This window comes from Atractosteus spatula, chromosome 4 (assembly GCF_055471065.1).
Source record: "Atractosteus spatula isolate fAtrSpa1 chromosome 4, fAtrSpa1.hap1, whole genome shotgun sequence".
Classification (NCBI taxonomy): Eukaryota; Metazoa; Chordata; class Actinopteri; order Semionotiformes; family Lepisosteidae; genus Atractosteus; species Atractosteus spatula.
The window spans coordinates 56,006,760-56,022,543 of record NC_142709.1 but is presented as its reverse complement, the minus strand read 5'-3'; the positions used below and the strand labels follow the sequence as shown (position 1 = coordinate 56,022,543).

General features: G+C 43.5%; 1 protein-coding gene across 1 annotated transcript; it reads left to right on the top strand.

The window, feature by feature from the left end:
- Positions 1–476: 476 nt before the first annotated feature.
- LOC148836626 (alkaline phosphatase-like) lies at positions 477–15,532 on the top strand. Its single transcript, XM_088914424.1, has 11 exons — positions 477–555; positions 2,325–2,441; positions 3,578–3,693; positions 4,714–4,888; positions 6,205–6,380; positions 6,998–7,138; positions 7,241–7,310; positions 8,294–8,428; positions 9,374–9,565; positions 10,558–10,677; positions 12,498–15,532. Exons 1-11 carry the CDS (start codon positions 477–479, stop codon positions 12,815–12,817), a joined length of 1,641 nt encoding a protein of 546 aa, XP_088770550.1. The 3' UTR covers positions 12,818–15,532.
- The last annotated feature ends 252 nt before the right edge of the window (positions 15,533–15,784 follow it).

Here is a 15,784-nt window from a genome sequence, read left to right as displayed (position 1 = left end):
TGCTGTAATGGTGCAGTGCTCAAGAACACATACAGAGTGACCATTTATCTGTCACAAAGTCTTCAAATATAAAAAAAAGGAGTAAGAAAGAAAGGTGGTGTTGGGGTTAGAGGAAAGGGAGTGTGAAAGTGGGATTCTCACCACAGGTTCCCGGTCATTGCTGGGGGTAGTTAATAATTGTGTGGGTAACGAACAAACAGCTAGGCATGGTCTTGAAACTCTAGCCCATGGGGAATGTGCAGTCTACTCTCAAGCATCAATGGCATGACAGGGGATACTTCCCTGTGCCACTTGTTTTTGTAAGCGGGCTAATGGAATTACTCGGACACGCTATTTGATAGCAGTGGCCTCATTGTGCTCTGCATCCCAACTATGCCGATTGCTTCATTCGGGTTGTCACGCTACAGCTTTCTCAGGAGGCCATAAGAGGGAGCCCCTGGGGGGTGCCAGTGCAGTCCAGGTGCCCGTCGGGAGTCATGCGGCCAGTCTTGACGCTCGTCCTTTGCCTCTGCTGCTGCATCTTTCTTTCCTTTGCGGCTACGGTGTTCTTCCCAGGTAAGACTGCGGTTGTCGGGACTGGTCTGTGTTTCTGGGAGACGACCGTTTGCAAGATCGGGATGTCCACCCCGATCTGATTTGGTATGACACTTGTTTCCAGGTCAGGGCTGTCCATTCAGATGTGTCTTGATAAAGCTGCTTTCTCCCGGTCTGGGCTATTTCTAGGATCAAGCTTCCCACTTGGATCTGCCTTGATGCAATGGAAAGCAGGTGTGACAGTGCTGTCAGAGCACAGCTGAGAGCCGAACTCTCATTGCCATTCAGTGGCCAGGGCACTGCACTCAGAATTTAGAACAGTGCTTCAGAGGGTTTCAGCTTTTATTGAACTGCATTAGTGACAATTGGACTAGACAGACATTCATTTTTTACCCTCTTAAACCAGATGGCCTAGAAGGTATTGTTAATTCTGGGTACAGAAGCTCCATAGTTTTTTTTTCAATACGGACTTTTATGGGAATGTTTTTTCCAATTGTTCAAATAAGCAGACCAGCTAACTGAGTGGGGAATCGGGGTGTGCTGGAGGGTGAAAAGTCCTGCTGATCACCAGGAGCTAAGTCTGAGCAACCTGAGCTGGGGGAGTCCAGCAGGAATCTGTCTTCCCCTCACCCGGGGAGCCACTGTGTCTCCTGGCTTTTGTTGCAAGTCAGCTAAATAAAAAATCCACACAGAAGGTGGTCTATCATCTTTCTTTAACATGAAGAAAGATAACTAAGTTAAGAGTTTGGTCTAAACACTATTGGAAGAACTGAAACAAAAAGCCATGACGCACACATCCCTGATGGCAGACGTATAACATTTTGTGTGTCAAACACAATACACTCCATTTCTTCTATTACAGTTGAGGAGATACTCCCTGTCTCTTCTGGGCAGCTGCCTCTGGTTGGAGTATAGTAGAGGTCTAAATTATTTCATGCTCTGCGTGAACTTGTCTCTTTGATCCAAGGCTTTGATCCAAGCCTGAAAGTTTTACAGCTACTCTACCTTGTAGTCTTTGACTCTTAGAAATGGGCAACTTTCTAAGACCTTGAAAAATGATTAAACATGTCCAGCCAGGCCAGTAATGAGATCTGTTAATTGAGGGCTGAAGCTGAAATGGAGCAGCAGAAGATCCAGCATCCCTGAGGGCCATGAGACTGTCTGCCTGCTGTGTGCAGTGCAGGTCCTGACAGGGAAGGATGAACACAGGGCACTCCCAGAGCTTCCAGAACACAAGGAAGGTTACAAATGAAAAGAAGGCTGTTTGGAACATTTTGATTCAAAGTCTTTAGCTGCAGATACAAACATTTGCTCCAATGTTTTAACTCTATACACACTAGTGGAAATTTCTATTATTTTAATCAAATTAGATGATAATCATGCTTTCATTACCAGAAAGCCAGTGGTTTGTGGTAAGAGTTGTGGCAGCCCAGAGCCTAACCTCGAAGCAGAGGGCACAGAGCAGGGCTTCACTGTGGATGGACACCAGTCTGTTGAAAAGCACTATGTAAATGCAATTAATCTGGTTAAATATTAAGTCTTTTCATGCCTACTTTGTTTCTGTCTGGATTTATTCATGCAATTTCTTTAGAATGAATTTTACAATGCATCGGCACGTTCTGTGACTCTAAGTACTGTCCTGACTGCATTTCTGAAAGTCTGTTTCTCTGTCTTTCTCTGCGCACTCCTTGTTGGTTTGTGACTGTGTCAGGGCTCTTGTGGATGTGGGGGTGGTTGTGCGCTCAGTGTTGTCAGCATCTGTATGTGTGTCTCTGTCTTGTGGGGATCAGACGAGGAGCGGCAGCCCCAGTTTTGGTTTGATCTGGCTCAGCGGCGCCTCCAGAGCAGGCTGTCCCAGAGAGACTCCACCAGCACAGCCAGAAACCTGCTGCTCTTCATCGGAGACGGTGAGGACAGCCTCTCAGGAACAGCACAGGCCAGGGCTGGTGTCCCCTAGGTGGTGGAAAGAAGCTGTCCAGGAGAAGATGACTTTTATACTTTTTTTTACTTTCAGTTCCCAATAGTGTTGATCCAAATCAAACTACTTCACGTGCTTGAGTGTGCACAGAAATACAGAATTTACTTTTCATTTAGAATCACTATTTTCATTTCCACATTCAGCCAGTTTAGAATAGGGTGCAATATCTAGCAATGGTTATTTGATTAGACTCACGACTGAAATATTGTGTTCAAGCCCAGTTATGAACACTGCTGTTGTACCTTCTGAGCAAAGTATTTTACCACAATCTCTGCACAGATGCACAACTGACATCTGTCCACACAACTCTACCAACGGATATCAACATGGCTCATGGATAACCCTGTGATGGAGTAAACCCCCATCCCAGGGGGAGTCCCATACCCTCCTTCTGCTTAATATACTCCAGCCTGATGAGTCTTGAGGATTGAGAATGCATTTTGCTACAATTTAAGTATGCAGTTGTATGTGACAGCAACTCCTAAGCCACATGCAAGAGAAAGAAACATGTTGATATGCCCGACTGAGGAGCCATTTGTCACTTCACTTTTCTAGCTCCACGACACCTTAGACAAAAGCTAGTACTGATTGGAGGAGTGGCTGACAAATCTTTTTCTGACATCACAGCCTGCAGGGGCCGCAGCCCTGTTTGAAGTGTAGTAGTTCCAACACCACTCCTGAACCAGTTACAGTCCCCATAGGCATGAACTGGTCACACCAGGACCACAGGGCTCTATTTGACTCAGTGCAGGTCCCTTGACTGGTTGAGACACTCAGGAGTCCAGTAAGACAAATGTTGTATCAGGTGTCTCCACAGGCAAACGGATACTCCTGGCAGGCTTGTCAGCTTGCATGCAGACAGAAGAATATCAGTATTATTAAAATAATAGTAAGTGTAATAAGTGTAAAGTCTCGGGATGAATCCATTTGGAAGCAGGGCTTCATGTGTGCAAAGAATTCTTCTGACTTACCTTGTTGCTGTTAGATCATAGCTGGAATTGGACTGAAAGAAGTGGCATTAACAGTCACATATTAGCCTTCACAGTGTGGGGATGGCTGTTGCAGGGATGGGCCTGAACACCATCACTGCCACCCGGATCTTGAAAGGTCAGCTGAGGGGCGGCACCGGTGAGGAGTTCACACTGGCCATGGACACTTTCCCCTACACAGCCCTTTCCAAGGTGAGATCCTCACCACCGCTGAGCCAGCTGGCAGAAATACTCTCTTTTGTCCCCTTTCTTCATTATCCTCTCTCCAATTCAGGTGGGTGGTGGACTGCCAGTGACAGGGAAAGGGGGAATATTCTCCTGACCTTTGGAAGGATATAGTGCTTTAGGAGAGGAGAGTTAGTCTCAAGATGGGCTTGGAGTAGTTGTGTGGTTTTTTGGTTTTTCCCTGTTGGTTGTGCCTGTCCATTGGTGTGGTGTGGGGATTGGCTCAAACGAGTTGGAGAAGGAAAGAGCTAGTTAGTATTCAGTAGTATAGCTTACCCTTTAAGGATCTCAGTCAGCTCCCCTTGGAGCAAAAAAGATTCACAGACCATATGTTTGAACAGATAGTTGTAATGACTCACTTCTAATGAATTATAAGCAATGTGTCAGTTTCTGTGGTGCATTTAAGTTGCAGCAGAACCTCAAATATATGATCCCCCCCATTGTTATGAGCTGCCTAGTCAAGCTCACACACTAGCTCAGAAGTATTCAACTATGCCACAGCAAAAGGAGAGACTCACTTTGGCTACTTTTTAATCATAAATCTAGCATGTTTTACAGCCTTGTTTTTTTATTTCTGAGTTCACAAGAGAAGTGTTTCTCTTCATCAGGCCAGCTCACTCTCTGAGCTGTGTTGCTGAATGATAAAGGTATAGATTTAAAATAGAGTAATAGAACAAACCTTGTGTGAGGTCTGCCACAAAATCCCAGCGTGAAACCGAACCCTCACCATGGCAGTATTGAAAACCCAGACTTCTCCTTACTTAGATGGTTAAAAATGCTGCAGCCATGGTAATGTCAAGCATTCCTGCTCCTGTAACCTGAGACTAAGACAGAGGTTAAGATTTATCAAACTTACATCTTATCAAACTTATCAAAGTACAAAAATTTTTCATGATTTGCAGGATGTGTCTGTATAGGAATGAAGTTTGTCAGTTTTCTTTTCAATTGATAAATATGGTAAAGTGGTGTGTTATTGCCTGAGTGCAGACGTACTGTACAGATGCCCAGATCGCTGACAGCACCTGCGCTGCCACAGCCTTCCTGTGTGGAGTCAAGACCAACAAGTTCACGGCAGGACTGAGCGCTGGCGCCACCTACGACCGCTGTAATGCCTCCGACGGGCAGCACGTTACCTCCATCCTGCGGTGGGCCAAGGACGCAGGTACACAGAACAGGAGGCCCTGCTGTGCTTACAGACAAAAAAGCAGTGTTGCTCTGAAAAAAATGTGAAAATGTGAAATCAGGTTATTCCATGGGTTATTGTGTACAGCACCTTAAAACATTCTTGATTGTTGATTCTTCAGGGTTCAATGAACACTGTCATCTTGTTTCTCTCACCTGCTCATCCGTGCTGATCCTGAAATAGTCTGTTGAGGATCAACAATGAAACAAGTACCTGGTCACACAACTGGAAATTAATAATTACAATAATATTGTAATTGTTAAATAATAACGTAAATACAATTTACGTTAATGTATATGGAGCTTTTCATGATAAAACATCCTAAAGTGAACAGACTAAAAATGGTAGCAAGAAATAAATCAGAAAAAATAAAAAAACACAATCAACAAATGAGAAGAGCAGGCAAAAAGTATTTAGAAAAAGCAAATAAATAGCAAGGTGTTTACGATTTCCAGTTTCACCACCCATCTGGAAGAATGGAAAACTCCTAATTGGAGTCTTTGGTTTCCTCTCCTCCTTGTCCACATGGTCTATAGTTCCTGTACAATATTCTCTACTGCTCTATTATTCAATAAAGGCTCCTGTGATGGACTTTTGTGAAAGGCACCTTACACCTGATTTACCTCCTTTCGGATTTGTCTCAGGCATCCCTCCTGCACCCCATCCATCTCCACCTCGCAGATACCACTTGTTTAACTCCTTTGTGCTTCCTAGTCCTATGGCCAGGAGGCTACCCCTTTACCAAGTGGATTCAGGCACGACTCGTTACACCTCAACACCCAATAGACATTCAAAAAACATCCGATTCTTTGATGGTTTTGTCCCTCCTGAATTCAAGTTTGTCAGTTGGTGGATTTCCTAGATCTATCTGTACACCTCAGACGGGTCTGCCAGGTGTTTTCATGCAAGAACATTGACATAATTTGCCGTCATGAGAATTAGCAGCTTTATTCATTTATCTGTCTAACACTTATATTCTGAGCGTTTGACATTGATGCCCATATATATGGGGCTGAACAATTTGAGAAAAGTATCTTTCTTGAGGTTACAAGAACGGTGCCATCCTGGTATTTACACCCACGAAGGATCAGTCAAGAGCCCTAACCAGTCCTCCACACCTCCACACTGCCACCTGATGTTTGCTCTTGACAGGTTTCAATAGTCATGTGAACCTCTTGGGTGAACAGTTTAACACGTGTCACTGTTAATAAGAATTTGTTCTCAACTGACTTATCCTTCACTCTCATCCCTTCTCTCCCACTGTCTCTCTGTCTCCCTCCTTGTTCGCTCTGCAGGCAAGTCTGTAGGTTTCGTGACCACCATGCGGGTGCAGCACGCCACTCTGGCCCCTGCCTATGCACACACCCCCAACCGCTACTGGTACAGCGATGCCAACATGCCAGAGGAACAGAGGCAGCAGGGCTGCAAGGACATCGCCCACCAGCTCGTGCACAACATTCCAGATATAGAGGTAGTATGAAACAGAGGGGGGATGGAAGAAGGGATAGAGTTGGGAAGAGAGGGAATACAAAAGAAGACATTGAAAGAAACAGGGGCACTCACTTACACACAGCATCCCTGACATGGAACTAGGGTTTGGGGGGAGGAAGTGGGAAGAAGAGAGCATAGGGAGAGAGGAAGTAGAAGAGGGAGAGACAGATGAAGGAGAAAGGGCCACAGAGAGGATGGCATCCCAGACTTTGCTCCTGTGTTAATACACATCATTGCTGATGAAGGGTAGAGCAGAGTAAAGGGCAGGAGTGTGAGAAGGGAGAGTGACAGAGGAGAAGGAGGAAGAGTGAAGGGTAGGCTGCAGGAATGGTGAAGGAGTTTGGGAGACAGAAAAAGAGCGAGCTGATCTGTAGACTCACATGAAGATAGCCCAGACTTCCACCCGAAGCACAAATTCTAGCTCTCGTGAAATGACCAGCAACTTACTGTATGTCATAGGCAAGTTAAATTAGTTTTAATGAGTTAAATAAGTCCAAGCGAGAACACTGAAAAAAGTCAGTAATGAGACAAGTGGGCCTCTCTGTCCCACACAGAGTAAAAGTTGTCACTTTGTAATCAAGGGTGCTTCTTGTCCAGGTCATCATGGGGGGTGGGCGCAAGTACATGACCCCCGCTACAACCCCTGACCCTGAATATCCCAGTGATTCCAGGTCCCAAGGCCTCCGGTTAGATGGTGTGAATCTGATCCAAAAATGGAAGGATCTAAAACCGGGCAAGGTGAGAGAGTAAGTGTTTCTGTGTGTATACATGTCTGAGCGTTTTTGTGCTTGCTCCTTTGTGTGCATACGTGCTGCTCACGTTCATGTCTCTGTCTTCCAGAATGCCACTTATGTGTGGAACAAGGCTGACCTAGGCAGAGTGGACCCAGACAAGACAGATTATTTGCTAGGTGGGGGCTTTATTTGAAATGAATTTAAAAGAAATGGTATGAAAGTAATTCTCATAGTCTGTACTTCAGAATTCAGGTGTGAAAGACTGGAGTGTCCAGACTCTAGAACTGGTTTCATTGAGTACGGCCTATTTCATGCTTCTGTACTGGGATGCTCACAGACAAGGGACATGACTTGCAGACAAGGGAGTTTCTACTGGAAGACTTGAAGGAGGCACAAGCCCCTTCAGTTTGAATTTAGATGATGCAATTTAGAACACATTCACCATTGGCCAGATTGTGTAGGTCCTTTCTCCAAAACAGGGGGTGAGACCTCACTCCCTTACCCACCCCTGCCAGAAAACAGAAGCTCTGAGAAGGGGAAAAGAGAGTGATTTCTTATTTCCTTCAAAGATCACTTCAGTCCCCCAGCTTGTATATTCAAATTGGAAGAAGGTTTACATGCACAGGTGTCAAGACCAGCCTCTATTTCAGATAATTGCATTTCCATCAACTGAGCACAAGAGGGAGATATTGTACAGTCAATGTGCTCAAGAAACCTGAGCAACTGAATACAGTTCTCGCTTGGCTTTTAAAAGCATGCTCCAACGTTATGTATTATAGCTCAGGAGGTATTTTCCGCTTGTTTGGGTAATAATATATTGTGATAAATTTAATAAAATGTCTGTTTCTGAATCCATTTACTGTCCAAAAATTAACACAGAAGGGTATTGAGTCATTTACTGTAAAGAAATGCACAAATTAGAGAATATAATTTAGCTTCTAGTAGTTTATCGATATGAGGATCTATGCAGCAGTGTCTCGAAGGATCGGATTGAATGAGTTTCTGCAACATTGTTGAACAGCTTGCTCCAGACACACACTACCTTGGTGTAAAGACGTGCCAATAGTCCTCTGTCTTCTTCTAGTGTAGAGTGTTAGTGAGGCTGTACTGTAATGGCTGTTGCAGTCTGTGCTGTATTGTCCTGTTTCTGCGTCTGCAGCTCTGTTTGAGCCAGGGGACATGTCCTTTGAACTGGAACGCAATAACAACACTGACCCATCCCTCCCAGACATGACAGATGTGGCACTGAAAATCCTTCGCAAAAACCCCAAAGGCTTCTTCTTGCTTGTTGAAGGTGGGTGTCACCCCTGGGACCCTCATGGAATGCCCACAAGGGCCTGAGCTATCAGGGTGGCTTGAAAAGCTGTCAGCATTGCAGAGTGACAAGTAACCATTTGCTTGATTACTCTGTTTGGATTTCCTAGGAGTTGCCTAGATGATGGACTGGAAGATAATTTCTGCAGTGATTTTCTTGTGTATTAGTGGTTGAAATGTTGCACACTCAAATGAGAGTCATTACTAATTAAAACTGGTTTTGCAGTAGTTTCGGACCCACAGGTAAAAATGGTAAACAGTTTACTGAAGAATGGCTTTCTTTTTAATCCAGTTTAATTCAAGTGCAGAATGGGTCCCCCTTTTCTGTCCGTCTTTAATAATTATAATAATTAATACTGATCACATTTATAAAGGTATTTTTTTATTGCAAAGGCTCGCAAAGCACTTTAATGGAATAGTGGTCAGCTCAATTCAATGACTAGTGAAGTGCAGTTCCCCCTGGGTGAAGTTGGGTATACAGTTCACTCAAGCAACCTCATCTACACTGAAGGCACTTCATGGCTCAGTGTGCAACAATTGAGTTAACTAAATGGAGACAGACACCAAGGCTCTGTCTTTTTCACAGACTAAGTAAAGCAGGCTTGTTGATGATAGAGATAAATAATTTTCCTGCCTCCAGCAGGCTAATGTATTCTTGAGGGTTGATGTATTCCTAATTTTAATATTAGTCCTCCAACCATTATTTTCTGTGAGATCTGTAGGCATGCTTGTTCTCTGAAATGTCAGTAACTGGACCCCGAGGTCTGGAATCCCTTGTGTTTGTACTGATCAAGAGGAAAGTCCTGATCACACTGTGCTTTGTGCAGGTGTAGTTTGATTGCAGAGCTGTTAGGTGCAGTATGTTATGTTTGAGCGTAGTCTCTCTACAGACCCTCTTCCTTCTCTCCCCCTGCCACCCCTCCAGGTGGGCAGATTGACCCAGGTCATCACCAAGGGAAGGCCAAGCTGGCTTTGTATGAGACAATGCTGCTTGATGAGGCTGTGGAGCGGGCGGCTCTGCTGACCAGTGAGAGCAACACGCTGACGGTGGTGTCTGCTGACCACTCCCACACCCTCAGCCTGGGGGGGTACACTGACCGAGGGAACCCCATTTTCGGTACAGTGATTGCAACCACCAGCAGACTAACTTCGGTCCAGAACAATTAACTAACTAAACCCTTAATTGACCTAATAAAGAACCCAATTTTTAATTGTTTTACTTGTCAAATAGTTACTTCAGTTAATACTGAAGTTATTAGTAATTTGAATTATTTTATGTTGCTTTTAATGCAAGATTAAAGAAAGAATAAACTTTTAAAGAGTAACTAACAAAAAATTTAAGTAAAAACTTGAGTTATGCTTTGAACTGCAAATTAGGAATTTTTAGAATCCAAAAATGAGTCACATTAAACATGTTTCAATGAATAGCTAAACTTTAAATCTCAGGCCTCCATGTCTGCAGTATTTTATAGGAAGTGGGTCAGCACCCTTGACTGTCCCAGTCTAGGACTTTGATTATTTAATGGTCTCTTAACTGTTGAATTGACCTTGTAGCTGTATATCTCTTAGGTAAATAAGAGCTTGTTCGAACAGACTTGCACTGGAGAGTAATGGGTGAACTTTGTATTGCCCTTACCAGTGTTACAGAACTTTGTCACTGTCTCTGTTTGTTTGACCTGACCTACATTCGTGGCTGCAGTATTTTTCAATGAAAGGCTTAAATGAAAGTTTGGGAAAGGAGAACAGTAAATAGAAAAATATTAAACATGAAATTCTTTTCATTGTGAACACATCGTCAGGCTATTGACAAACCTTGACATGGACAGTGTCAGTGGAATCTTATTCCTTTTCCCTAACACCTCCCCCCACACTCCCCTTTCCTCCTCTGCTTCTTTCTCACTCTCTTCTTTCTGTAACCACTTTTTCCCTTTACTGTCTCACTCCCTCTCTCCCCTTTCTCACTGTCTTCCCTCTTTTTCCCTCATTTTCTTCCATCTATGTCTCTCTCTTCCTCTGCTACTGCTTTTTTCCATTCCTTCTTCCTGTTCTCACCTTGTCTAACCCTCCCTTACTGGAATTTCCCCCTCTCTTTCCCTCTCCTTCCTCTAGGGTTTGGATACCAGGTGAGTGATGTTGATGGGATGCCCTACACAGCTCTGAGCTATGGGAATGGTCCGGGCTTCAGTCTGGTCAATGGCAGTCGACGAAACCCACAGATGTACAATACCAGTAAGTGTCATTTCTTTAAACAACAGAACTAACCCAAAGGAGTTAATGGGACAGATCCCTTCTCCAATTCAGCATTTTGGCATGACAAAACCTCACAGTGCAAACATGGGTCTGTAGCAGGAGAACCTGAGAACCTTTCCTGTTGTGACAGGTTGTCAGGATGAGGACAAAAACTATTAGAGCATCACTCTGGAAGCCACACAGCTGATGGCTGCTGCTCAGCTTTTCTTCAAATGACACTGACATCGCCTCCATCCGCCCAGCTTCAAGCTCAGCTGGGTTGACACACAGTACTGCAGCACTGCAGAAAGGGCTGTAATTACAGCACAGCCATTTCTTCAAGACCTGCAATCTGCACATGTCATGATTCTTTCAGAAGTACATTTGTGTTCAAATCAAAGAGTTTTGCTCGCTGTCTTCCTGTCTCAAGTTTGCAAAAGCTGAGCTGAATTTGAAACAGCCCGCATGACGGTTTACCCTGATAAATGTACCAGGGCATGTTTGCATAATGGTTTTACAAGGTTTTCCTGTGGTTTGAGCATGTCTTCCTTGTGCTTCACAACACAATAATGTTCACTATATAAATGCATTAAAACACAATGAAAACCCAGGAAGCCACAATAAAACTATGGTATACCTATGACAAAATATAATATTTACAATTTACTAGTGACAGGCTTTTGCAATGTGATCATCATTCTATTGATAGTAAAACTAAAACTCAGATACTTTGGCCATATAATGTGAAGACCGGATTCACTGGAAATGACACTGATGTTGGGAAATACTGAAGGGAAAAGAAGAAGGAGGTGGCAGAGGTTAAGATGGATAGATAGTATTAGTGAAATAATGAATATGAATTTGCAAGAGCTCAAGGAAGCAGTTGTTGACAGGCCTGGCATGCTCAAGTCCAGGAGGTCATGAAGAGTCGGACTCGACTAAACACACATCATTCTACTATGTCAGCCCCAATATGGACACCATGAAATGCGAGATGTTTCTCTGCTCACAGCAGTGACACCAGTACTACATAGGGAGAATGAGAAAAGGCAAATGTGCTCCCCTGTGCAAACTGTGCCCTCAACAGGGCTGAACAGAAGAGAAATTTCTGATTGGAGGAACACCATATGTCTTGCTGACATCACAAAGCAAGCCTGGTGGCTCCTGGGAAGTTCTAGCAGTTGGCCAAGAGTCAAGAGCCCTGGCAGACTAAGTCCAACCCCCACGCCAGTGGTACATTTTTGTGTTCCTTTTAGGTTTTAGAAGTGGTTTTGTGCACTGAAAATGCCAGCTATTGGCCTGCCTTCCTCTTGGATTAATTGGATATAATTGCCATTCCAAGGACATTTCGAAAAGCACTTAGAGAATCAGCTATCTCTGGCTCTGGAAATTACAGTAGTTAACAGAGCTTGCTCAAGTATCCTGCTGAAATAGTTATTTAAAAGAACATTATAAAAACATTAAGAGAACATAAAGGCTTACATAAAGTACGAACGTTAAACAGCAACTTCAAATCTTGTACGATGGAAAAAAAAACAAATTCTGAGTTGTGCATTCCTTTATGAAGATTTGCAATGGAAATATCACTGTACATTAATTTAAAGTAGCACAATGACAGCTTAACAAAATGTATTCAGTGGTGTAATGGGAATATATGCAAAATGTCCTCTATTATATTGAAAGCACAGTATGTTATTAAAGTCATTGGGGAAAATAGGGTGTTTTACTGCTGATGACAGAGGCCTAAAGGTTTTTCTTCTTCATTAGTTCCAGAATATTGCTGAGCCTCTTTTTTCCTCTGGCAAATCCACTGTTATCAGGTGACCATCATTACCAGCAGCAGAGTGCAGTACCGCTGATAGAGGAGACCCACAGCGGCGAGGACGTGCCAGTGTTTGCCCGCGGGCCCTGGGCGCACCTCTTCCGGGGCACCAATGAGGACACCTTCATCGCCCATGCCATGGCGTATGCTGCTTGCCTGGGGCGCTATGCCTCCCGTTGCATAGCGGACCTCCCCAAAGTGCCGGCTGTGCCATCCTTACCCAACATGCCCTCTTGGCCCTCTGTCAACACCTGTCCCCGACTAGTCCCATCACTCGCCTGGGTCCACTTCATTCTTGTCTTCCTGTTGCTGCTGTGAATTCCCTCTGCTTCCTGAGCCTTGGGATAACCCCATTCTAGGCCAGGGGAGCAGTCTGATCCCAGAACAGCCTTTCTTAGTGAAATTGATCAAAAGCCATATGCTTGTTTCACATTCTTACACAATTGCTGATTTTTTGTGGGGGTATGACGTAGAAACACAGCTTGATCGTGTTTCCTCAGGTCTAGGATTTGGTGTAAATCACTTTCCTGGCTTCCAAAAGCCATTTCCATGGACTCTGGTGTCTCATGGTTTTCATTCCATCTGCGCCTTCAATAACTTTAATAACATTAAACTTTTATTCACTTATTCAATATATATTGTCCCCTGAGCATACCAATCCAATGCTTCACACATTGCATAAAGTCTACACATCACAGCTAGTCATGTTAATGTATTCACAAAGCAGATCTTAGACAAGGAACAAGGAGAACTCGACCACTACATTTAAAAAATCAGGTTAAACAGGTTTTGGGTCCCTATAAATAAAAAAAAAATCAGGTGTTTATTAATAAGGACCCAAAAAGGAAACACAGGGTTTAAGATTTTCTTTATGTAAAAATATTTCAACAGAAGCAAAATACAAGGTTTCGTAAGAACACTTGGTGCTCACAATTACCGAACCCAGTAAATGCCAAAAGCAGAATTACAAATCATTACAAATGAGAATACAGTAGATGTGAAAAGACATGAGAGTGTGGTGGTGTGGTGCTGCTGCCTCATTGCTTTTGGGTCCTGGATGTAATTCTGGCCTGGGCGGTGTATGGACCAGTGTTGGGTCCAGCTTGTGCTCCTGCCTTCTTCCCAGACGGTCTCTGGGGTACTGCCCCCTTACCGGTGATAACAGCTTTCTGATGCTGAATGGAATGAACATTAAATTAAACTGCACAAACACAGTCTGGAAGGGGAGGACTGGAGAAGCAGATGCAGTAGCTCCAAATAATAACACTCTTCCCCTGTGGGCATTGAAGCTTCCTGGTTGCAGTTAAGGAAACCTCAAATGGGTAACCCCCATCAATTGTTTTATAGGGGAGTGTCTATCAATAATCCAGCTAATTAAATGTCAGCTGTTGCTTATTGATGACAGAGTGGAGAAGCAATTTTAAGCTTAAGTATTAATAATTAAAACCCGTCACACTCAAATCTATAAATAAAACAGGTGATAAATCATGTTGTGTTAACAGGGAATTTCCAGACCTGTTACATTTAGTTTGTAGGTCTAGAAAGTTTCTGATTGCACATAACTAAAGTTCCTCAGATAACCTGACATATTCACCTAAGAAGGTCTGATAAAGCAAATTGGTCTGTTAAAGATTCAGTTTCTGCTGGAATGAAACCCACAAGACAAAGAGATCATAAAGCGATCAGGTGTGTGTCCAGATCTCATTCTATTACATTCTTTTCACTGTGGTTTTCTTAAAAGCTATTAAAAGGCCTTTTCAGGCTTTCTTTTCTGTGGCTTAAACGAAATAGAAAAATAATAAAACCTTATGAAATATTTAAGGTTTGTGTATTTAAAAAAAAATTAAATGTGCAGTGGTAGGCACTAGTTACCTGTAATAATAAGTTAGGGAACTAGAAGATCGTAATAACCGTCTTGAGAAACAAGAAATTTCTTTCCTGTTGCTTCCTTGGTGATCTGCTCTGCCTCTTACGAAACCCTTGTCCTTCAAGTTTTAAACTACACAGATATGAATTAACCCTTTGTTGTCTGGCTGGTGGTTGAGGCCTCAATCAGAGGCTTTTCCAGACAATTGTAGTGGAACATATTACTCCTTTCAGGTCTGTGAGTTAATGGGTGATCAGTCCAACATACTATTTATCCCAACTAGGATGTTGACCATTTTCATCTGCATTTTGTTCAGCAGATACTTTTCTAAAGAGAAATGTATGGGGACCAGGGACAGGAATAGTTGCTGCTGCAGTCGCATGCAACACGGCCCCAGTTTCACAGCCCTCCTGAATGACAAAGCACAAAGTTCAGTAGCTTCATTCAATCAGTCTTTATTATTGTATTGTGTATAGGGTGTATTTAATAGGGCACACAGTGCTTCAAATGGATAAAAAGATTGCGAGTAGACAATAATGTCCCTTGCTATATAATCCTGCAACTGGCAACTCACTGAAGCTATGCAGGTCTGAACCTGGCCAGTATCTGGACGGGAGACCTCCTGGGAAATCCAAGGTTCTTGCTGGAAGAGGTGTTAATGGGACCATGCTGTCTGTGTCAGTCCTAATGCCCCAGTATAGTGACAGGGACACTATACTGTACAAAATGGTGCTGTCCTTTGAGACATAAAACCAAGGTCCTGTTGCTCCATAATCATTAAAAATCCCAGGGTGTTCCTCGAAAAGAGTGGGGGTGTTACCCTGGTGTTTTGGCCAAATTTCCCATTGGCCTTTGCCTATCATAATAATCCCCATCGATGAATTAGCCTTTTCACTCTGTTCTCCTCCCAGCTGATGGCTGGTGTGTGGTGAGCAGGCCGGCGCATTATGACTGCTGTCGCATCTTCCAGGGGGGGCTGCACATTTCAAGATCTGAAAGACCATGTGGAGACACATCGCAATGTTAAACCGCAATGTCGGCAGTTTTCCCCTTGCGCTTATGATTTGCTTCATTCAGCGCCCTTACCCCTGTGTAACTGCACCAGAACATGCCGAGGAGCCGCTTGGTAATTAGCGCCAATGAATAAAGATTAACCGTTGCCATCAGACACCTGACAGCTGCGTTTGCTTTCATTTCTTTTTTCATTCGGCTTGAATTGAACAGGCTGTGCAAACTCAGGAGAACATAGCCCTCTGATCTCCTGGGCAGACTAATTAAAAATATTAATTATGATGATAATATTAAGCCATTCATCCAATGTTGGTTTAACAAGGCTGGGGTGTGACCAGCAGAGTTCTGTTAGGCGTTCTTTGATATCTCTATTTACAGCCTGTATATAGCATCATCCCATGCAGCCT